General features: G+C 44.2%; 1 protein-coding gene across 2 annotated transcripts in view; it reads right to left on the bottom strand.

Annotated features, from left to right (window-relative positions):
• The window catches only part of bbs9 (Bardet-Biedl syndrome 9), a 173,465-nt gene that overhangs the window by 48,042 nt on the left and 98,998 nt on the right, over window positions 1–26,425 (bottom strand). For both annotated transcript variants that reach the window (XM_084435671.1, XM_084435670.1), the window contains one exon: window positions 18,864–18,977. In XM_084435671.1, coding sequence (XP_084291797.1) covers window positions 18,864–18,977 — 114 coding nt within the window. The remainder of the gene's footprint in view (window positions 1–18,863; window positions 18,978–26,425) is intronic.

Here is a 26,425-nt window from a genome sequence, read left to right as displayed (position 1 = left end):
CAGAGAGAAGGAAATGAATAGTGGAATAAAGTCGTTATTTTTGTTTGTTTTTGCGCACAAAAAGTATTCTCGTCGCTTTATAAAATTAAGATTGAGCCACTGTAGTCACATGGACTACTTTGATGATGTCTGTATTACCTTTTCTGGACATGGACAGTATACCGTACATACATTTTCAATGGAGGGACAGAAAGCTCTCGGACTAAATCTAAAATATCTTAAACTGTGTTCCGAAGATGAACGGAGGTCTTACGGGCTTGGAGCGACATGAGGGTGAGTCATTAATGACATCATTTTCATTTTTGGGTGAACTAACCCTTTAAGAGACTGTATTTCATCACCTAAATGATGGATGAAAGCGTGACTTTAGCAGCTCCTGTATTCATATGTGTGCAGGATCAGTGGATGGACAGTTGTGTAACCCTTCTCCAGCCCTCAGTTATGAAAGTGTTCATGCATTAGCCCTGATCCTGCTTCCTAACACTGACCCGATCACACTCATGCATTAGCCCTGATCCTGCTTCCTAACCCTGACCCGATCACACTCATGCGTTAGCCCTGATCCTGCTTCCTAACACTGACCCGATCACACTCATGCGTTAGCCCTGATCCTGCTTCCTAACCCTGACCCGATCACACTCATGCGTTAGCCCTGATCCTGCTTCCTAACCCTGACCCGATCACACTCATGCGTTAGCCCTGATCCTGCTTCCTAACCCTGACCCGATCACACTCATGCGTTAGCCCTGATCCTGCTTCCTAACCCTGACCCGATCACAGTCATGCGTTAGCCCTGATCCTGCTTCCTAACCCTGACCCGATCACACTCATGCATTAGCCCTGATCCTGCTTCCTAACCCTGACCCGATCACACTCATGCGTTAGCCCTGATCCTGCTTCCTAACACTGACCCGATCACAGTCATGCGTTAGCCCTGATCCTGCTTCCTAACCCTGACCCGATCACACTCATGCGTTAGCCCTGATCCTGCTTCCTAACCCTGACCCGATCACACTCATGCATTAGCCCTGATCCTGCTTCCTAACACTGACCCGATCACACTCATGCGTTAGCCCTGATCCTGCTTCCTAACCCTGACCCGATCACACTCATGCGTTAGCCCTGATCCTGCTTCCTAACACTGACCCGATCACACTCATGCATTAGCCCTGATCCTGCTTCCTAACCCTGACCCGATCACACTCATGCGTTAGCCCTGATCCTGCTTCCTAACCCTGACCCGATCACACTCATGCATTAGCCCTGATCCTGCTTCCTAACCCTGACCCGATCACACTCATGCGTTAGCCCTGATCCTGCTTCCTAACCCTGACCCGATCACACTCATGCGTTAGCCCTGATCCTGCTTCCTAACACTGACCCGATCACACTCATGCGTTAGCCCTGATCCTGCTTCCTAACCCTGACCCGATCACACTCATGCGTTAGCCCTGATCCTGCTTCCTAACCCTGACCCGATCACACTCATGCGTTAGCCCTGATCCTGCTTCCTAACCCTGACCCGATCACACTCATGCGTTAGCCCTGATCCTGCTTCCTAACCCTGACCCGATCACACTCATGCGTTAGCTCTGATCCTGCTTCCTAACCCTGACCCGATCACACTCATGCGTTAGCCCTGATCCTGCTTCCTAACCCTGACCCGATCACACTCATGCATTAGCCCTGATCCTGCTTCCTAACCCTGACCCGATCACACTCATGCGTTAGCCCTGATCCTGCTTCCTAACCCTGACCCGATCACACTCATGCATTAGCCCTGATCCTGCTTCCTAACCCTGACCCGATCACACTCATGCGTTAGCCCTGATCCTGCTTCCTAACACTGACCCGATCACACTCGTGCGTTAGTCCTGATCCTGCTTCCTAACCCTGACCCGATCACACTCATGCGTTAGTCCTGATCCTGCTTCCTAACACTGACCTGATCACACTCATGCGTTAGCCCTGATCCTGCTTCCTAACCCTGACCCGATCACACTCATGCGTTAGCCCTGATCCTGCTTCCTAACACTGACCTGATCACACTCGTGCGTTAGCCCTGATCCTGCTTCCTAACCCTGACCCGATCACACTCATGCGTTAGCCCTGATCCTGCTTCCTAACACTGACCCGATCACACTCATGCGTTAGCCCCGATCCTGCTTCCTAACACTGACCCGATCACAGTCATGCGTTAGCCCCGATCCTGCTTCCTAACCCTGACCCGATCACACTCATGCGTTAGCCCTGATCCTGCTTCCTAACCCTGACCCGATCACACTCATGCGTTAGCCCTGATCCTGCTTCCTAACCCTGACCCGATCACACTCATGCGTTAGCCCTGATCCTGCTTCCTAACCCTGACCCGATCACAGTCATGCGTTAGCCCTGATCCTGCTTCCCAACACTGACCCGATCACACTCATGCGTTAGCCCTGATCCTGCTTCCTAACCCTGACCCGATCACACTCATGCGTTAGCCCTGATCCTGCTTCCTAACCCTGACCCAATCACTCTCATGCGTTAGCCCTGATCCTGCTTCCTAACACTGACCCGATCACTCTCATGCGTTAGCCCTGATCCTGCTTCCCAACACTGACCCGATCACACTCATGCGTTAGCCCTGATCCTGCTTCCTAACCCTGACCCAATCACTCTCATGCGTTAGCCCTGATCCTGCTTCCTAACACTGACCCAATCACTCTCATGCGTTAGCCCTGATCCTGCTTCCCAACACTGACCCGATCACACTCATGCGTTAGCCCTGATCCTGCTTCCTAACCCTGACCCGATCACACTCATGCGTTAGCCCTGATCCTGCTTCCTAACCCTGACCCAATCACTCTCATGCGTTAGCCCTGATCCTGCTTCCTAACACTGACCCGATCACACTCATGCGCTAGCCCTGATCCTGCTTCCTAACACTGACCCGATCACACTCATGCGTTAGCTCTGATCCTGCTTCCTAATCCTGACCCGATCACACTCATGCGTTAGCCCTGATCCTGCTTCCTAACACTGACCCGATCACACTCATGCGCTAGCCCTGATCCTGCTTCCTAACCCTGACCCGATCACACTCATGCGTTAGCTCTGATCCTGCTTCCTAATCCTGACCCGATCACACTCATGCGTTAGCCCTGATCCTGCTTCCTAACCCTGACCCGATCACACTCATGCGTTAGCCCTGATCCTGCTTCCTAACCCTGACCCGATCACAGTCATGCGTTAGCCCTGATCCTGCTTCCTAACCCTGACCCGATCACACTCATGCGTTAGCCCTGATCCTGCTTCCTAACCCTGACCCGATCACAGTCATGCGTTAGCCCTGATCCTGCTTCCTAACCCTGACCCGATCACACTCATGCGTTAGCCCTGATCCTGCTTCCTAACCCTGACCCGATCACACTCATGCGTTAGCCCTGATCCTGCTTCCTAACCCTGACCCGATCACAGTCATGCGTTAGCCCTGATCCTGCTTCCTAACCCTGACCCGATCACACTCATGCATTAGCCCTGATCCTGCTTCCTAACCCTGACCCGATCACACTCATGCGTTAGCCCTGATCCTGCTTCCTAACCCTGACCCGATCACACTCATGCATTAGCCCTGATCCTGCTTCCTAACCCTGACCCGATCACACTCATGCGTTAGCCCTGATCCTGCTTCCTAACCCTGACCCGATCACACTCATACATTAGCCCTGATCCTGCTTCCTAACCCTGAACCGATCACACTCATGCGTTAGCCCTGATCCTGCTTCCTAACCCTGACCCGATCACACTCATGCATTAGCCCTGATCCTGCTTCCTAACCCTGACCCGATCACACTCATGCGTTAGCCCTGATCCTGCTTCCTAACCCTGACCCGATCACACTCATGCGTTAGCCCTGATCCTGCTTCCTAACCCTGACCCGATCACACTCATGCATTAGCCCTGATCCTGCTTCCTAACCCTGACCCGATCACACTCATGCGTTAGCCCTGATCCTGCTTCCTAACCCTGACCCGATCACACTCATACATTAGCCCTGATCCTGCTTCCTAACCCTGACCCGATCACACTCATGCGTTAGTCCTGATCCTGCTTCCTAACCCTGACCCGATCACACTCATGCGTTAGTCCTGATCCTGCTTCCTAACACTGACCCGATCACACTCATGCGTTAGCCCTGATCCTGCTTCCTAACCCTGACCCGATCACACTCATGCGTTAGCCCTGATCCTGCTTCCTAACCCTGACCCGATCACACTCATGCATTAGCCCTGATCCTGCTTCCTAACCCTGACCCGATCACACTCATGCGTTAGCCCTGATCCTGCTTCCTAACCCTGACCCGATCACACTCATACATTAGCCCTGATCCTGCTTCCTAACCCTGACCCGATCACACTCATGCGTTAGCCCTGATCCTGCTTCCTAACCCTGACCCGATCACACTCATGCGTTAGCCCTGATCCTGCTTCCTAACCCTGACCCGATCACACTCATGCATTAGCCCTGATCCTGCTTCCTAACCCTGACCCGATCACACTCATGCGTTAGCCCTGATCCTGCTTCCTAACCCTGACCCGATCACAGTCATGCGTTAGCCCTGATCCTGCTTCCTAACCCTGACCCGATCACAGTCATGCATTAGCCCTGATCCTGCTTCCTAACCCTGACCCGATCACACTCATGCGTTAGCCCTGATCCTGCTTCCTAACCCTGACCCGATCACACTCATACATTAGCCCTGATCCTGCTTCCTAACCCTGACCCGATCACACTCATGCGTTAGCCCTGATCCTGCTTCCTAACCCTGACCCGATCACACTCATACGTTAGCCCTGATCCTGCTTCCTAACCCTGACCCGATCACACTCATACATTAGCCCTGATCCTGCTTCCTAACCCTGACCCGATCACACTCATGCGTTAGCCCTGATCCTGCTTCCTAACCCTGACCCGATCACACTCATGCGTTAGCCCTGATCCTGCTACCTAACCCTGACCCGATCACACTCATGCGCAGCACGTAACCTCATCACTAGTGTAAATTAAGTTAATGCCGGAGATCAATGGAACAGTGCTTTGAAGATCTAGCTTCTGATACACGGATGAACTGTCATGTTTTGATGTGGAGTTTAATTCTTTCTTCATTACTCTTTGTTGTTTCTGTCTTCCTGTCTTCCTCATTGCACATTAATCTCTGTCAGTAACAGTCTGTTTTGTTTCCCATCACACTGTGTTTTTATTTCATGACAAATTTATAGACATGCTTCATGCTTTGTTTTTAATCTTTTAATTGTATGCATTATTTTTTGGAGTGCCTCGGTGCATCTCCTTTGTTTCCATTAGTTTCCTGCTGGATTTTACACGTTACTCCTTAATTGTGTTGTTCCTGACCACGCAAAAAAAAAAAATTGTATTATGTTTCAACTTCAATTTAACCAGCAAACTATTTTATGTGAATGTGTGTGTTGTTTCATCAGTGGAAATAATATATAAGGAAAATGAAGACATAAAAAATGCAGAAAGTACAGTCCACAAGGTTCATTTTCAACACTTGAAATTATGAAAATGAATCTCACATAACAGCAGTGTTTATTAGCTAAGCTGCGTTTGATTTAATGAAGCTGAAGGTGAAGAAATGAGTTATACTCTTGATCTATAATCATGTTGACTGATAAATCATAGATTCACTTTATAATTTTCATCATTTAGTTATTTTATTTGTAACACTTTTTCTTAAGTTTGTGCATAAACAGTGAGGTATACTGTTATATCTGCTATTGTAATCATATAACTTATGATTACAGATCGATGGATCTGAATTTAGGCGTTTAATAGCCAAAACTCATGTTCATAAGAATATGGTGTGACTCCAGAGTGGATCAGCTGATCTGATGTGTGATACACAACTGTGATCTGCGTTTGAAGAGATGAAACACACATGAGAGAGTGGCTTCTGTTTCAGTGGACATCAGAGGACATGTTTGAGTCCTGCATCAGATCTCCTTCCTCACGGCCGTGTGTGTGTGTGTGTGTGTGTCAGGAGGAGGAACGTGTTTAATCACTCAGTTAATGACAGAAGTGTCTCAACATGTCTGTGCAGATCCACCGCTTCAAACACAACTAACCAATCAGCTTTCAGGGTTTCTCCAGCATGTGAGGATCTCCTGAACCTCTGATCAGCTCTGAGGCCTGGACAGGACACATCTCTGGGGAACAGGAAACTGTGCTGGAATCAACAACCCGGGATCGCTGGGAAGACGTGTGTGTGGCGACATTTTAGCTAAATTATATTATGCTGCTTTATTGCTGATATTACGATATGCTGATATTATCTGCCATCAGCAAATATGCATTTATATCATTTCTAATAAATATTTTATTTCACAGACTTTGTCAGCTGTGAGATCTGAAGTGAGCATCTGTAGCCGGTGTGATCACGAGTGTGTGTGTGTGTGTGTGTGTGTGTGTGTGTGTGTGTGTGTGTGTGTGTGTGTGTGTGTGAATCAGAGTTTAGCTGTCACTGGAGACAAACTTTAAACCCTCGATATCAAACTATCTGCTGCCCTTTATCCAGTCGGACATCATATTCATGTCACTGCTTTTTTGAAAAAATATGGCTAATATATTCGGCTGGGAGTGGCCGGATGGTTACGGTGTTTACTTTCTTTTTATTCATATTTTTTACTATTTCTTTATTTGTGAGAAATACTACAGTAGCTTTATTGAATCAAGAAGTTTTTATCAGTGGTAGGCTTCTCCTACCACTGCTATGCTGATGACACACAGCTCTTCCTCTCGTTTCAACCAGATGATCCCACAGTAGCTGCACGGGTCTCAAGCTGTCTGGCGGACATCTCCACATGGATGAAGGAACATCACCTGCAGCTCAACCTGGCAAAGACTGAGCTTCTCATCCTCCCTGCCAATCCGTCTATACAACACGACTTCACCATCCAGCTAGAGTCATCATCAATCACCCCATCAAGGTCGGTCAGAAATCTCGGAGTAACGCTTGATGACCAGCTGTCCTTCACAGATCACATTTCAAAGACAGCTCGATCATGCAGGTTTGCACTGCACAACATCAGGAAGATCAGGCCTTTCCTAACTGAGCATGCAACACAACTTCTGGTCCAGGCCCTGGTCATTTCTAGGCTTGACTACTGTAATGCTCTTTTGGCCGGACTTCCAGCATGTGCAACAAAACCTCTTCAGATGATCCAAAATGCTGCAGCTCGTCTTGTCTTCAACGAGCCCAAGAGGGCCCACGTCACTCCTCTGTTCATCTCTCTGCACTGGCTACCTCTCGCTGCTCGCATCAAGTTCAAGGCATTGACGCTTGCTTACAGATCTATCACAGGCTCAGCTCCCTACTATTTTCACTCACTCCTACGAGTCTACATCCCTACCAGACGCCTACGATCAATCAACGAGCGACGTCTCGTGGTTCCATCACAGAGAGCCACAAAATCACTTTCCAGAACATTCTCATTCACAGCTCCATGCTGGTGGAACGCTCTCCCCGGCCTCATCCGGAATGCAAAATCACTGGCAACATTCAAAAAACAGCTGAAAACCCATCTCTTCCGTGAGCACTTAACCTCATAAAAAAAAAAAAAAAAAAAAAAAAATTCCTTTGAAACATCACTTATCAGACTTATGCTACTCTGAATAATGCCTGAACTTTGTATTCTGAGCACTTCTTGCGTTGTTGTTGTTTTTGCCTCTTCATGATGACTCGCTTTATTTAGTCCTAATTTGTAAGTCGCTTTGGATAAAAGCGTCTGCTAAATGACTAAATGTAAATGTAAATGTTATCAAGTTATCAAATTTGAACAAATTATAATTTTTTGATATTATTCATTTTCAAATTATTTCTTTCTAATTTAGTAAATATTCTGAACAACAGATGTAAATTGTTATGAATGCTTTTATTAAACAGTGTGATATCATATCAGGCACTGGCACGTCAGAACACACTAATGCTTTCTCAAATGTTTACAGAACAAGCGGGAACCCAGTGTGCCTGTATCTTCCTCTATTGCTGTTCTATTACAAGATAGAAAGTCTAAGGCCTTCAATAGCCGTACAGCAAACCTAACTAATCTGGTGCCTCTTACACATCAAACTAAGATTGCTGTGGGGAAAAGTAAGACTGTGAAGTTAGGACTCTTAAACATCCGCTCACTTAAAAATAAATCACTTCTAGTCAACGACTTACAGTTTTTTTCGATTGCTAAACGACAGTGGGTACAACTGGAGCTACATGTGCAAAACTCTAACTACAGTCTGCACTACCAACAGTCGCCTGAGCTAAACAGTTCACATCACCTGCAAAACTCACTCCAAGCAACACAACTCTTAACACATGGCTCAAAACAGGCTCAGTGCAGCCAAACACTATGCACAACCCTCACTGAGATAACACACACTGTCACTCAGAACACACTGAGAGTAAAAACACGAGCATCAAACACCAATACAGAAAATACAAACTTTTCATCTTTACAGTTTGAACAATTTCAGTGACTTCATACAAAGGAATATTTTCTTCAAAGAAAAGAGTGACATTCTTTCACATGATTTGTTTACATTTTTAGAACATAACATTTAACATTAGAACATTCTTTAAGGTAAATGAAAATGAGCAGTTTGCTTCAATAGTCTGTAGAAAAAAAAGGTAGAAACTAAAAGTATATACTGTAATTCAAAATTAGTCTTTCTGAGCTATATATATATACAGTACCAGTCAAAAGTTTGGAAACATTACTATTTTTTATGTTTTTGAAAGAAGTCTCTTATGCTCATCAAGCCTGCAGTTAAAAAAAAAAAAAACAGTAATATTATGAAATATTATTACAATTTAAAATAATGGTTCTCTTTTTTAATATATTTTAAAATGTAATTTATTTTTGTGATGCAAAGCTGAATTTTCATCAGCAAGTACTCCAGTCTTTGGTGTCTTATGATCCTTCAGAAATCATTCTAATATGCTGATTTGATACTCAGTTATTATCAATGATGGAAACAGTTGTGCTGTTTAATATATTTTTTTGGAATATTTTTTTCAGGATTCATTGATGAGTAAAACGTTAACAGCATTTATTCATAAAAACAGCATTTATTCAAAATAAAAACATTTCTAACAATATAAATCGTTACCATCACCTTTTATCAATTTAATCATCCATGTTGAATTAAAGTACTAATTTCTTAAAAAAAAAAATAGTTATTGTTCCCAAACTTTTGAACGGTAGTGTATATTGTTACAAAAGATTTCTATTCTAAATAAATACAGTTCTTTTTAACTTTTTATTCATCAAATAATCCTGAAAAAAGTATCTCAGGTTATAAAAAAAATATTAAGCAGCACAACTGTTTCCAACATTGATCATAAATCAGCATATTAGAATGATTTCTGAAGGATCATAAGACACCAAAGACTGGAGTACTTGCTGATGAAAATTCAGCTTTGTATCACAAAAATAAATTACATTTTAAAGTATATTAAAAAAGAGAACCATTATTTTAAATTGTAATAATATTTCATAATATTACTGTGTTTGTTTTTTTTTTTTTTTAACTGCAGGCTTGATGAGCATAAGAGACTTCTTTCAAAAACATTAAAAATAGTAACGTTTCCAAACTTTTGACTGGTACTATATATATATATATATATATATATATGTGTGTGTGTGTGTGTGTGTGTGTGTGTTCACTAACAAGTCTAAAACAAGACACCTGCTTAGCCTTTCAGCTGAAATTGCAATCAGCAGTGTGTGAAAGGCACAAGGCTGAAATGTATTCTGTTTTGAATGTGTGGTTCACAGTTTTGACAGCAGTGTGTTAGCATTTGAACAAAGTGCTGTAAAGCCACAGTGTTGTGCAGGTTGTGGTTAAAGTCATGGGATAAGTGTGTAGAGTTTTGAAAACTGTGTTCAAGCAATGAAAAACGAACTAGAGTTTGGTTCACATGAACTGCTGCTGTGCAGACTGTAGTTAGAGTTTTGCACATGTGACTCCAGTTGTGCCCACTGTCGTTTAGCAATCGAAAAAAACTGTAATAACCACAAACAATCTGGATTTTATTCTTCTAAATGAAACCTGGCTAGAAGACAGCTACAGTGCAACAATCCTCAATGAAGCAGCCCCTCCTAACTTTACTTTTATGAGTGTCTGCAGAGCTGTTAAGAGAGGTGGGGGTTTAGCTGCTCTTTTTAAAGATATCTATCAATGTAAGCAAAAATCATTTGGGAATTACCCGTCTTTCGAATATCTGGGTATTGTGTTAAAAGGTGCTCCACGCATTTTACTTATCATTATTTACAGGCCTCCAAAATACTCTCCAGCCTTCGCTGAGGACTTTACAGAACTGTTATCAACAATTACCTCAGAGTTTGACTGTTTTGCCATTGCTGGAGATTTAAACATCCATATAGATAATGCAGAAACCAAAATGGCAAAAGAAATCAATACTGTTTTAAAAACTTTTGATCTGACTCAGCATATACATGGACCCACACACAATCGTGGACACACTCTAGATTTACTTATCAGTAAGGGTCTAAACATTTCATCGATTGTTATTAAGGATGTAGCACTGTCTGATCATTTCTGTATTTTCTTTGATATATTGATCTCTCCTGCCACTGAAGCTAGATCTGTGTGTGTCAAGAAGAGATGCTTAAATGAGAACACTAGTGTCCTATTTATGAAGGCTATATCTTTAACACCAAGCATATCTGCTGACTCTGTTGATTTTCTCCTTGATTCTTTTAACTCAAAAGTTAAAAGTGTATTTGATGATATTGCTCCTGTGAAAGTCAGGAAGAAGAGTGGCAGACAAAAGGCACCTTGGAGAAACTAAACAGCAGTGCAAAATATGAAAAGACAATGCAGAAAAGCAGAGCGCATGTGGCGGAAGACAAAACTTGTAGTCCATTATAACATCTACAAAGACAGCCTTCATGCTTTCAATATGGAACTAGGCAAAGCTAGACAGACTTTCTTCTCAAATATTATAAACAGCAATTTAAACAACACACGCACTCTTTTTGCTACTGTATAGAGACTGACAAACCCCCCAAGCCAGATTCCCAGTGAAATGCTCTCAGACAACAAGTGCAGTGAGTTTACTTCTTTCTTCTCTGAGAAAATCAATAATATCAGAAAGGTGATCAGCACATCCTTGAGTTGCGCTGGGGTCAGACAGATCAATCCACCTGAGAAAGTAGTTACTATGTCTGACTTCAAAGAAATTGATGGCAAAATTTTGGAAGAAACCGTACAGCACCTTAAAACATCAACCTGCGCTCTTGACACACTTCCCACATCTTTTTTCAAAAGTGTGTTAAACAGTTTAGAAGCAGATCTTCTAGAAGTGGTAAATGCTTCACTTCTCTCTGGGAGTTTTCCAAACTCCCTGAAAACTGCAGTTCTCAAGCCCCTCCTGAAAAAGAGCAATCTGGATAAGACCATATTAAGCAACTATAGACCGATCTCAAATCTTCCTTTCATAGGCAAGATCATTGAAAAAGTTGTCTTCAATCAGCTGAATAAATTCTTATGCTCGAATGGATACTTTGACAATTTTCAATCTGGTTTCCGACCGCACCACAGCACAGAGACAGCGCTCATAAAGATAATAAATGATATTCGCTTAAATACTGATTCAGGCAAATTATCAGTGCTGGTGCTACTCGACCTCAGTGCTGCATTTGACACTGTTGATCACAACATACTTCTGGACAGGCTGGAAAACTGGGTGGGGCTTTCTGGGATAGTTCTAAAATGGTTCAGGTCATACTTAGATGGGAGAGGTTATTATGTGAGTATAGGAGACCATAGGTCTGAGTGGACATCCATGACATGCGGAGTCCCTCAAGGCTCAATTCTTGCGCCACTCCTGTTCAACCTGTACATGCTTCCAATGAGCCAAATAATGAGAGAACCAGATCTCTTACCACAGCTATGCAGACGACACACAGCTCTACTTAGCCCTATCGCCCAACGATTACAGCCCCATTGACTCCCTGTGCCAATGCATTGATGAAGTCAACAGTTGGATGTGTCAAAACTTTCTTCAATTAAACAAAGACAAAACTGAAGTCATTGCGTTTGGAAACAAAGATGAAGTTCTTAAGGTGAACGCATACCTTCACTCTAGGGGTCAAACAACTAAACATCAAGTCAGGAATCTTGGTGTGACACTAGAGTCAGACCTTAGTTTCAGTAGTCATATCAAAGCGATAACAAAATCAGCATACTATCATCTAAAAAATATTGCAAGAATTAGATGCTTTGTTTCCAGACAAGACTTAGAGAAACTTGTGCATGCTTTCATCACCAGCAGGGTGGATTATTGTAATGGACTCCTCACTGGACTTCCCAAAAAGACCATAAGACAGTTGCAGCTCATACAGAACGCTGCCGCCAGGATTCTGAGCAGAACCAGAAAATATGAACACATCACACCAGTCCTCAGGTCTTTACACTGGCTCCCAGTTAGATTTAGGATTGATTTTAAAGTATTATTACTGGTATATAAATCATTCAATGGCCTAGGACCTCAATACATTGCAGATATGCTCACTGAATATAAACCCAACAGATCACTCAGATCATTAGGATCATATCAGCTAGAAATACCAAGGGTTCACTCTAAGCATGGCGAGTCCGCTTTTAGCTATTATGCCAGCCGCAGCTGAAGAGATCAGATGTGCTCCTACTGTAGTCACATTCAAATCCAGACTCAAAACACATCTGTTTAGCTATGCATTTAATGAATGAGCACTGTGCCAATGTTCGTCCGACTGTTTGAACTGTCTTGGGTGTTGTATTTTCTGTATAAACTGTTTTAATTATTCTTATTCTTTTTATTATTTTAATTTCTTCTATGTAAAGCACTTTGAATTGCCACTGTGTATGAAATGTGCTATATAAATAAACTTGCCTTGCCTTGCCTTGCCTTAATGCTTGACCACAAATCATTTATGTGTGTTTGTTATATGCTAATGTTTGATTGTTTGTGTAGCACTGTGATCAACACTGGTGTATTATTATGTGCTGACCACTACACTAAGGTAAAGGTGTTTAGAGGTCATTAAACAGGAAGTGTGCCTTCATTAACTGATAACCATGATTAGTGTGTAGAGGAACAGGAGCTGGTGTGTGACTGCCTCTAGTGTTCATCAGGTCTCTGCTCAGGGACATGTCTGGGAGATCTGTAATCATGTAGGCAGAGTGAGTGTGAATAAAACGAAAACTCTTCACACAGAAATCACACACTTCCACCGAGCGTCAGTGATATAGACTCAGTGTCGTCAGGACACACTGACAGGAGTATACACACTCAGAGTAAAGCACTGTGTCATCAGGACACACTGACAGGAGTATACACACTCAGAGTAAAGCACAGTGTCGTCAGGACACACTGGCAGGAGTATACACACTCAGAGTAAAGCACAGTGTCATCAGGACACACTGACAGGAGTATACACACTCAGAGTAAAGCACAGTGTCATCAGGACACACTGACAGGAGTATACACACTCAGAGTAAAGCACAGTGTCATCAGGACACACTGACAGGAGTATACACACTCAGAGTAAAGCACAGTGTCATCAGGACACACTGACAGGAGTATACACACTCAGAGTAAAGCACGGTATCATCAGGACACACTGGCAGGAGTATACACACTCAGAGTAAAGCACAGTGTCGTCAGGACACACTGACAGGAGTATACACACTCAGAGTAAAGCATGGTGTCGTCAGGACACACTGACAGGAGTATACACACTCAGAGTAAAGCACAGTGTCGTCAGGACACACTGGCAGGAGTATACACACTCAGAGTAAAGCACGATGTCATCAGGACACACTGACAGGAGTATACACACTCAGAGTAAAGCACGGTGTCGTCAGGACACACTGGCAGGAGTATACACACTCAGAGTAAAGCACGGTGTCGTCAGGACACACTGGCAGGAGTATACACACTCAGAGTAAAGCACGGTGTCGTCAGGACACACTGACAGGAGTATACACACTCAGAGTAAAGCACGGTGTCGTCAGGACACACTGGCAGGAGTATACACACTCAGAGTAAAGCACGGTGTCGTCAGGACACACTGGCAGGAGTATACACACTCAGAGTAAAGCACGGTGTCGTCAGGACACACTGGCAGGAGTATACACACTCAGAGTAAAGCACGGTGTCGTCAGGACACACTGACAGGAGTATACACACTCAGAGTAAAGCACAGTGTCGTCAGGACACACTGACAGGAGTATACACACTCAGAGTAAAGCACAGTGTCATCAGGACACACTGGCAGGAGTATACACACTCAGAGTAAAGCACAGTGTCATCAGGACACACTGGCAGGAGTATACACACTCAGAGTAAAGCACGGTGTCGTCAGGACACACTGGCAGGAGTATACACACTCAGAGTAAAGCACGGTGTCGTCAGGACACACTGGCAGGAGTATACACACTCAGAGTAAAGCACAGTGTCGTCAGGACACACTGGCAGGAGTATACACACTCAGAGTAAAGCACGGTGTCATCAGGACACACTGACAGGAGTATACACACTCAGAGTAAAGCACGGTGTCATCAGGACACACTGACAGGAGTATACACACTCAGAGTAAAGCACAGTGTCATCAGGACACACTGGCAGGAGTATACACACTCAGAGTAAAGCACAGTGTCGTCAGGACACACTGACAGGAGTATACACACTCAGAGTAAAGCACGGTGTCATCAGGACACACTGGCAGGAGTATACACACTCAGAGTAAAGCACAGTGTCATCAGGACACACTGGCAGGAGTATACACACTCAGAGTAAAGCACAGTGTCATCAGGACACACTGGCAGGAGTATACACACTCAGAGTAAAGCACGGTGTCGTCAGGACACACTGGCAGGAGTATACACACTCAGAGTAAAGCACAGTGTCATCAGGACACACTGACAGGAGTATACACACTCAGAGTAAAGCACAGTGTCATCAGGACACACTGGCAGGAGTATACACACTCAGAGTAAAGCACGGTGTCGTCAGGACACACTGGCAGGAGTATACACACTCAGAGTAAAGCACGGTGTCGTCAGGACACACTGGCAGGAGTATACACACTCAGAGTAAAGCACGGTGTCATCAGGACACACTGACAGGAGTATACACACTCAGAGTAAAGCACAGTGTCGTCAGGACACACTGACAGGAGTATACACACTCAGAGTAAAGCACGGTGTCGTCAGGACACACTGGCAGGAGTATACACACTCAGAGTAAAGCACAGTGTCATCAGGACACACTGACAGGAGTATACACACTCAGAGTAAAGCACAGTGTCGTCAGGACACACTGACAGGAGTATACACACTCAGAGTAAAGCACGGTGTAGGACACACTGACAGGAGTATACACACTCAGAGTAAAGCACGGTGTCGTCAGGACACACTGACAGGAGTATACACACTCAGAGTAAAGCACGGTGTCGTCAGGACACACTGACAGGAGTATACACACTCAGAGTAAAGCACAGTGTCGTCAGGACACACTGGCAGGAGTATACACACTCAGAGTAAAGCACGGTGTCATCAGGACACACTGGCAGGAGTATACACACTCAGAGTAAAGCACGATGTCGTCAGGACACACTGACAGGAGTATACACACTCAGAGTAAAGCACAGTGTCGTCAGGACACACTGACAGGAGTATACACACTCAGAGTAAAGCACAGTGTCATCAGGACACACTGGCAGGAGTATACACACTCAGAGTAAAGCACGATGTCGTCAGGACACACTGACAGGAGTATACACACTCAGAGTAAAGCATAGTGTCGTCAGGACACACTGACAGGAGTATACACACTCAGAGTAAAGCACAGTGTTGTCAGGACACACTGACAGGAGTATACACACTCAGAGTAAAGCACAGTGTCGTCAGGACACACTGACAGGAGTATACACACTCAGAGTAAAGCACGGTGTCGTCAGGACACACTGACAGGAGTATACACACTCAGAGTAAAGCACGATGTCGTCAGGACACACTGGCAGGAGTATACACACTCAGAGTAAAGCACGGTGTCGTCAGGACACACTGACAGGAGTATACACACTCAGAGTAAAGCACGATGTCGTCAGGACACACTGACAGGAGTATACACACTCAGAGTAAAGCACGGTGTCGTCAGGACACACTGACAGGAGTATACACACTCAGAGTAAAGCACAGTGTCATCAGGACACACTGGCAGGAGTATACACACTCAGAGTAAAGCACAGTGTCGTCAGGACACACTGACAGGAGTATACACACTCAGAGTAAAGCACAGTGTCATCAGGACACACTGACAGGAGTATACACACTCAGAGTAAAGCACTGTGTCATCAGGACACACTGACAGGAGTATACACACTCAGAGTAAAGCACAGTGTCGTCAGGACACACTGACAGGAGTATACACACTCAGAGTAAAGCACAGTGTCGTCAGGACACACTGACAGGAGTATACACACTCAGAGTAAAGCACAGTGTCGTCAGGACACACTGGCAGGAGTATACACACTCAGAGTAAAGCACGGTGTCGTCAGGACACACTGGCAGGAGTATACACACTCAGAGTAAAGCACAGTGTCGTCAGGACACACTGACAGGAGTATACACACTCAGAGTAAAGCACGGTGTCATCAGGACACACTGGCAGGAGTATACACACTCAGAGTAAAGCACGGTGTCATCAGGACACACTGGCAGGAGTATACACACTCAGAGTAAAGCACGGTGTCATCAGGACACACTGGCAGGAGTATACACACTCAGAGTAAAGCACGGTGTCGTCAGGACACACTGGCAGGAGTATACACACTCAGAGTAAAGCACGGTGTCGTCAGGACACACTGGCAGGAGTATACACACTCAGAGTAAAGCACGGTGTCGTCAGGACACACTGGCAGGAGTATACACACTCAGAGTAAAGCACAGTGTCGTCAGGACACACTGGCAGGAGTATACACACTCAGAGTAAAGCACGGTGTCGTCAGGACACACTGGCAGGAGTATACACACTCAGAGTAAAGCACAGTGTCATCAGGACACACTGGCAGGAGTATACACACTCAGAGTAAAGCACAGTGTCATCAGGACACACTGGCAGGAGTATACACACTCAGAGTAAAGCACGGTGTCGTCAGGACACACTGGCAGGAGTATACACACTCAGAGTAAAGCACGGTGTCATCAGGACACACTGGCAGGAGTATACACACTCAGAGTAAAGCACAGTGTCATCAGGACACACTGGCAGGAGTATACACACTCAGAGTAAAGCACTGTGTCATCAGGACACACTGGCAGGAGTATACACACTCAGAGTAAAGCACGGTGTCGTCAGGACACACTGGCAGGAGTATACACACTCAGAGTAAAGCACAGTGTCATCAGGACACACTGGCAGGAGTATACACACTCAGAGTAAAGCACGGTGTCATCAGGACACACTGGCAGGAGTATACACACTCAGAGTAAAGCACGGTGTCATCAGGACACACTGGCAGGAGTATACACACACAGAGTAAAGCACGGTGTCATCAGGACACACTGGCAGGAGTATACACACTCAGAGTAAAGCACGGTGTCGTCAGGACACACTGGCAGGAGTATACACACTCAGAGTAAAGCACAGTGTCATCAGGACACACTGGCAGGAGTATACACACTCAGAGTAAAGCACAGTGTCATCAGGACACACTGGCAGGAGTATACACACTCAGAGTAAAGCACAGTGTCATCAGGACACACTGGCAGGAGTATACACACTCAGAGTAAAGCACAGTGTCATCAGGACACACTGGCAGGAGTATACACACTCAGAGTAAAGCACAGTGTCATCAGGACACACTGGCAGGAGTATACACACTCAGAGTAAAGCACAGCAGGAATGTGAAGAGTTCAGAGCGATTACACACTAACTGCTCGATCATTACTGCCACACTCCCCTGAGGAGACGAGCTGAGAGCTCTCCGTCCTTCTACTGTGTGTTACTGCAACACTGGACTCCTTACTGATGTAGAAGGTGAAGATTTGTGGGTGTGTATTGATCTTCTGTGTGTGTGTGTGTGTGTGTGTGTGTGCATGTGTGCGTAGGTATGTGCGTGAGTGTGTGAGTGAGTGTACGAGTGTGTGTGTGTGTGTGCATGCGTGTGAGAGTGTGTTTGCGTGTGTGTGTGTGTGTGTGTGTGTGTGTGCATGAGTGTGAGAGTGTGTGTGCGTGAGTGTGTGAGAGTGTGTGTGTGTGTGTGTGTGTGCATGCGTATGTGAGTGTGTGTGTGTGTGTGCATGCGTGTGAGAGTGTGTGTGTGTGTGTGTGTGCATGAGTGTGCGTGAGTGTGTGAGAGTGTGTGTGTGTGCGCATGCGTATGTGAGAGTGTGTGTGTGTGCATGTGTGTGAGAGTGTGTTTGCGCGTGTGTGTGTGTGTGTGACGCATCTCCTGACAGATCTTCTGCTCATTACCAGTGTGTGTGTGGGTTAATCACATGAAGGCCTGTGCTGATGACCCGCTGAAACATGAACACATGAACAACAGTGTGTGTTCACACACACCAGCCGGACTCTGATTTACTCCTTCATAATCCACACACAATCACTTCTGGTAGTTTGCAGCACACAGGACATGATGACGGTTCACAGGCCAGTGAGATCAGTGCACGTGTGTGTGTGTGCGTGTGTGTGTGCGTGCGTGTGTGTGTGCGTGTGTGTGTGCGTGTGTGTGTGTGTGCGTGTGTGTGTGCGTGTGTGTGTGTGTGTGAGTGTTTCTGAGGTGAAGTCTTACCTGACTTGCTCTTGACTCTCTTGGACGGCTGTTTCTTCTTGATGAACTGAGTCGAGTCCTGAAGCGCTTCTTCCTCCTGCTCAACCATCGGCTCGGGGATGGACTCGCAGCTCACTGCAGAACACACACACACACACACTCATTAACACTCACTGTAGAACACACACACACACACACACTCATTAACACTCACTGTAGAACACACACTCATTAACACTCACTGCAGAACACACACAGACTCATTAACACTCACTGCAGAACACACACACACACACACTCATTAACACTCACTGCAGAACACACACACACACACACTCATTAACACTCACTGCAGAACACACACACACACACACACACACACACACACTCACTCACTCATTAACACTCACTGCAGAACACACACACACACACACACACACACACTCAGCATTAACACTAGTTTAACAGTACTCCAGTTAGTCGTCAGATTAACTGTGTTTGCTGCATGAATCTGTAAATGATGAACATGATCTAACTCTGCTGATAACCCGTCACACTCGATCTCCTCCAGTCTTCTGTCTCTGACTGAGAGCTTACACTGTTTTATCCAGTAAAACTCTTTTAGTGTCACTGTCCAAACGTCCTCCTTCAGCTCGTGTCGTTCTACTGTCAAATCTGCACTGATTTTATCAAGAAAACGTAAGAATAACACTGATATTGTTAGTAATATTTCAAGATGAACACTTACTGGACTGAAGCATGAGTATCAAATATGATCGTCAGGCTTTTGAGGAAGGTTTATGTGTTCATCTGTCAATCATCATTGTATTGCATTGCATTATGTGTTTTAAAACTACAGTTTTGATCATAACACTAAGCATTTAAATATCATCTTATTATTGACAGATATTGATATTTATATGCATTTTATTAAAGTATCTGCTATAGTGTTATAAAGATCTCACTGATTTACATTACAAGCATCAGAACTTCATCTTACTTTTTGTCCATATAAATATCAGCATCTGCATCAAATGCCATATTCTTGCTCAGTTTGGGACTCTGCATTAAATGTGAGGTGTTTTGTCCTCCAGATTCTCACTATCTCAGACTATATGAGGCATACAAGCCTGATGTATCAAATATGATGCAAAACATAAAACTTTTTTGATGTTTTGTTTTATATTTTGTCTAAAGATTCAATAAATTGTTCCATTTAAAAAAAATAAAAAAGAATTTTCTGACATAATTTGATGTGACTTCACGGGGTTACAGTTGTGAAGTTTCCTTTGCTCTTGACAGAAAAAAACGTGGACACACAGGTACTAAACACAACAGCGGGTTATTAACATAAACGCTCCTCTTCCAGACACTGATGATCAGATTGTAGAGCACCTGCTGGACTCCATCAGACGGATCCGACGCTCAGTGTGTGTGTGTGTGTGTGCTGAGGATCAGCCAGAATTAAGAGCTTTGAAGGGTCTCTCTGTCCAGTCCCTTACCCACAATCCTCTCTTCACACCACATACCCCAAATAGACAAATCTTGTGAGACTGCTGACTTTCCTCAGGAAAGATTATCATGATCCTGCTCTAATATTTACCCGGGCTTATGTAGGAGTGATATTTCAGAGACGGGCTCTTATAACACAGGTGTGTCTGTGCTCGACTCTTCACTACGCCAACAGCTCGACTGAGAGTGACAGATTTCACTGCTATCACTGGGCTTTATGTTTGAGAGTGGAGTCCTGTTTAGGGCAAGGTTTTAAGACAACTAGAGGCTAACAGAGGTTAGAGTCACTTTCCCGCGGGAACACACTCGCTCAGCCGGCCTGAGTGGCAGAAGAGCTGCTGAGTGACTGGATTTAATAGGAGAAACTGAGGAAACGCCAGTAAAACACACGATTATCAGTTTAAACTAAAGCTTGGACTCGATATAGCGTTCCTTATAACTTACCAGAGATCCGGTGATCATGGATAGGGTCATGCAGCAGGAATCGTGTTTCCTGACGTTTATATGAGCGCAAAGTACTCTGAATAAAGACCCTAAGAAGGGGAAGACTATCAGCATGACCCTGAGGAGTGTATCAGGGTCGAGGCCTATTATCTTGTATATTACAATTACTACAAAACCCAACGAAATGGCCACAGTAAGCGTCCAACAACATTCAACCTTAAAGGCAGGGTAGGCAGGTTTTTTCTAAAAAAACGTTTTCCCAAATTTGTTTAAACTGTCTTTATATAGCAATACATAATTAAAATGTAAGTACTCTGAAAAAGAGAGTATAAAAATCGAGTGTCTGTAGTCCTCTCAGGGCTGCAATAAACACAGCTACTTATTTCCATTCGCTCCCACCCCCCCCCCCCCCCCTTCTGGGCTCCTCCCAAAGCCACGCCTCCAAAACACATGAACGCGCGACGCCGACCGCTCAGCTGGAGGAGGACGTGTTTGCCAGCGCCGAGCGGAGAGGAGCGCAGTGCATGTAGTGACATCATGTCAGAATCACATGTAATAAAATACCTAACTTTATCATTATGAATATAAACAACTAACTTGGCTGTCAGTACTCACTATCAAGCTAGCATATCGATACTGGTAAAGTTTAAAATATATTGAGTTTGATTCGGTAACGAGCTAGTAACATAAGACAAAGCTAAAAACAGGTTGCATTGATACACGTTTTCCCATTACCATCAGTTACACTGTGATGAAGGTGAATTTCGTGTAAGATTCATAACATATACAGTGTTTTGCATGTAAGAGCTTCCACGATGAAAGCACTGTTGGCCGATATTGACTCTCGTCTGACTTCTTGCTTTATCCAAAGACTTTTTGGTCATAGCCTTTTCGAATACTGTCTTCCTTTGTTTGCCTTGTTTGCCTTGGCTGACTGTATATGCAGGTACTGGGAATTTTGACTGCTCTTTCTCTGCCATAATTGTGATTCTTCCTAGCTTGTGCCTCTTCCCCTCCTCGAGTCAAACGGGTGTGCGCATGTGGGCAGCTCCTGTAGCAGCAGGGGTGGTAGCCATGGTAGCGAAGGAGAGTGACAGTCGCCCAGCCAATCATTTAATTCGTTACGAATGGAAATAAGTAGCTGTGTTTATTGCAGCCCTGAGAGGACTACAGACACTCGATTTTTATACTCTCTTTTTCAGAGTACTTACATTTTAATTATGTATTGGTATATAAAGACAGTTTAAACAAATTTGGGAAAAAGGTTTTTAGAAAAAACCTGCCTACCCTGCCTTTAAGACTTGAATTATTTTATTCAAGGGGCTCAGCGGAAAAAATCCTTTTTCAATTTCAAGGCCTAGCTGGATAAACTCTAAAGCCGCTCTAAAGGGCGGAGTCCTGAGCACACAGCTTCTTACTTTCTACAGAGAAAGGCCTGACAACCATGAGGTCTCTGCATGGGAGGCTTTTTGAAGATAGCCTGCTCCCTCTGCTATCTACCCTGTTACACCACAGCATTTACACCTAGTGCAGAAGGCAGGCCTTGGCTAGACGACTCTTGTAGTAAGAGGAGGCCAGTATAGGAATAAAATCTCCTGATGGGCTCTAGCTCTGAGGAGTCTACACTCAGATACTGAGAGGCTCGAGGCGAGAACGCCACTTTTCCTAGTTACTGAGCCTAAGCCAGATATCGAGGCGGACCGACAGGGCCGAATGCTCCACTCAGTAGCTCTAATTAGTGGGTGCTTGCCAAAGGCAAGGCGCTCACTGTAGTTATTGCTCATACTTAATATTACTATTCCGCCAAAAGTTCAGCGCGTAACTCCTCCCGCAGCTTTTGTCACAGACCCACAAATGAGGCATCAAATCGTGCGGATTATTCGGGAATGGTGTGCCATGACTTTTATAAGCGATCGGGGGTACGGTGTTCACCCCAGGGGCGAAAAAGCGGCCAAAAAAATCCCATAGACTTAACATTGGGGGCAGGAGCTGTCCAAAGTTTCCCATTGACTTACTATGGAGTAGGACGGCCCATGAAATGCATGCGTTTCACCTACTATGGTAAATTGCATAGGGATTTTATATTGAACATAGCTCTGGATCACAGTGTCATAGAGACAAGGGGGCGGGCTCATTTTACTCAGACAACCAATCAGTCTCTCAGGATCATTGTGAAGCTATCAAGCCACGCCCTAGCAACCATTTAGAGCACCTTAGCAACAAGTTCCATAGGCTTCCATTCAAAGAGATCAAAGGGATATCTCCGGACTGAATTGTCATAGAAACATGAGGGTGGTCTCGTTTGACTCGGGGCAGCAAACAGCCAATCATGAATCACATCAACGCTTCCTAGCCCCTTCCTAGCAACCATTATCGAGGACCTTAGCAACCAAAATCCATAGAGGGATATCTTCAATTCTGAATGCCACAGAGTCTTGGGATTTGGTTTATATAATTTATAGTGACAAGCAGCCTTTGGAGTTCCATCATTGGCAGCTGCCAAGCCACTCCCTAGCAACCAAACAGAGTACCCTAGCAACCGTTTTGCAAGACCTATATCTCTGCATCAGAACATTGTATAGAGATGGGGGTTGGTTTATATCATTCATACTGACAAGCAGCCTTTGGAGTTTCATGATTGGCAGCTGCCAAGCCCCTCCCTAGCAACCAAACAGAGTACCCTAGCAACCGTTTTGCAAGACCTATATCTCTGCATCAGAACATTGTATAGAGATGGTGGTTGGTTTATATCATTCATACTGACAAGCAGCCTTTGGAGTTTCATGATTGGCAGCTGCCAAGCCACTCCCTAGCAACCAAATAGAGTACCCTAGCAATCAAAATCCAATGAGGGATATCTTCCATTCTGAATGTCACAGAGGCATGGGAGTTGGATTATATCATTCATACTGACAAGAAGCCTTTGGAATTTCATCATTTGCAGCTGCCAAGCAACTCCATAGCAACCAAACAGAGTACCCTAGCAACCAAAATCCAAAGAGGGATATCTTCCATTCTGAATGTCACAGAGGCATGGGAGTTGGTTTATATCATTCATACTGACAAGCAGCCTTTGGATTTTCATGATTGGCGGCTGCCAAGCCACTCCATAGCAACCAAATAGAGTACCCTAGCAACCATTTTGCAAGACCTATATCTCTGCATCAGAACATCGTATAGAGATGGGTGGTTGGTTTATATCATTCATACTGAAAAGCCGCCTTTGGAGTTTCATGATTGGCAGCTGCCAAGCCAATCCCTAGCAACCAAACAGAGTACCCTAGCAACCATTTTGCAAGACCTATATCTCTGCATCAGAACATCATATAGAGATGGGGTTAACACGAAAATTACTTGGGGCAGGAAACAGCCAATCATGAATCACCTCAACACTTTCTGCAACCAAAATCCAAAGAGGGATATCTTCCATTCTGAATGCCACAGAGACATGGGAGTTGGTTTATATAATTCATAGTGACAAGAAGCCTTTGGAGTTTCATCAATGGCAGCTGCCAAGCAACTCCATAGCAACCAAACAGAGTACCCTAGCAACCATTTTGCAAGACCTATATCTCTGCATCAGAATATCGTATAGAGATGGGGGTTGGCTTGTTTGTTTCGGTTGGAAAACAGTCTATAAATATCACCATGGTAACTGTGTATTCACACCCTAGCAACCGTTTAGTGCCACCTAGCAACCATATTGCAACATATAGAAGCCATATTTCAGCTCCACAACATTGTACAGACATGGTTGTTGGCTTGTATGCAATCATGTACAACACCCTAGCAACCGAGTGGCGAGTTTTGCCACTGCAAACACCCACTCACATTTTCTTCAGGAAATGTACATTTTAGTTTATATTTGATATTTTTATTATCAGTCCAGCATTTTAATGCAGTTGTCACTTTTCATTTCATTTTGTATTTCATTTTTGTTTTTATTTTTGTTTCAGTTTATACTTAATCAAACGAGAAAATTAAATTGTGTTTCATCCTCTGAGCTGCCATTTTATTATTTGATCGCTTGATTTATCATTTAAATTTTGGGGGGAAGAAACTCATTTTAAACAAATCTGTGAATATGGCTTGACAAGTGAGCCAAACACTGACTCTTCCCTGAACGAACCGTGACCTCCAGTGGATCTTTCACAAGAAGGTCTTAAAGACAGAAAACAGAAAGAAAAACAGGATAAATATGGCAGGTGCTCAGGGAGTGTGGCGATCCTTCCCTGTGATGTCATCACTTCGACTCAAGGTCGGGAAAGGGAGAGCAGGACTCGGCAGACAGGAACACACAAATCAGACCGATAAAACACAAGTGTGTGTGTGAGAGAGAGTGTCAGGAGTCTGACTTTAAACTTGAGGGAACGGAGCAACACCTCCTGCAGACGCACTACATCACACAAAAGCAATTTCAGCAGATTCCCTGCGATTCCTCACTCATTCTCCTCCGCACGACTGGCAGCTGACCAGAGGATGATATCTGCACACACACCGGGTCCGAGACATCGGGAGGACAGGCGTCTGATAACAGGCCCATCCAGTTAATCATTCACACATTCCACAGGGATCTGTGGCGTTTTATGTGTCCTCTGAAGATTAAAGCTCGATTCGCTCGATCCTGTCACTACAATAGCATTAGTGTAACATGAGAATGTGTAGTTTACTACCAAAAACTAGATTTTCTTCAGGATATGTATGCAGAACTCGCATGGAAACGGGAACTGCAGTGTGATTTAAGCAGTTATTAGGGGGGTTTAGCGTGTTGTGTTGCTGTGCAGTTTCAAAGGCATTCTGGGTCATTGCTAGGTGGTAGCTTGCTTGCTCGAGTAAAAAAAAAAAAAGGTTTGTTAACAGGATTTTCTGATTTATGCAGTGATAAAAAGAGAAATCCAAAATCCTCTGTAAAAACCTCTACCTCTAATATGGCAACAGAATCAAATGAGGATGTTCAGAAGCTGGCTTCATTCAGGGTTCACATTTCTGTTCTGGAAATGTACGCAAATTAGTGCATTTTTAATTAGACTATTAGTTGCATATTTAAACATATCATTTCAGAAAACTTGTTAGAAAAAATGTAATGCTCTTAATGTATTGTGAATAATTACCTGAGGAAGTATGGTTAGTGTAGATATCTGCAAGTTGAATACACACTATGTAACTGTTTTTGAAAATTGTAATAATAAGTCAATACATCAGTCCTTCTTCCGAAACGTGTTTTTGTCTTACCCTGATTCACTATGATAAGTCTGTTATAAGAGTTTATAAGTGTATACAGTAAGTGTGTGTGTGTCTGGCGTGGGGAGGTTAGTGTGTGTGTGTGTGTGTGTGTGTGTGTGTGTGTGTGTGTGTGTGTGTGTGTGTGTGTGTGTGTGTGTGTGTGTGTGTGTGCGTGTGTGTCTCAGAAGGCTTTCCCAGGCTGAAAAGTCCAATTATGGATTACACTTTTAAATTTAAGTATTGGGTTTAAACTTACTCAAATATCTAAGCTGTTCAAATGTTGACTTATATCTTACCAAGATGCGATTTTATCGATAGTTTATACTCTTTATTGTGTACATAAATGGACCACGCTGAACATATTTAAACAGGCTGTGAATCTGGTTTTGTTGTCAGACAGTTGA

Source organism: Rutilus rutilus (assembly GCF_951802725.1).
Source record: "Rutilus rutilus genome assembly, chromosome: 17".
Lineage (NCBI taxonomy): Eukaryota > Metazoa > Chordata > Actinopteri > Cypriniformes > Leuciscidae > Rutilus > Rutilus rutilus.
The sequence above is the reverse complement of the archived record's forward strand: the minus strand, read 5'-3'. Positions and strand labels throughout refer to the sequence as shown.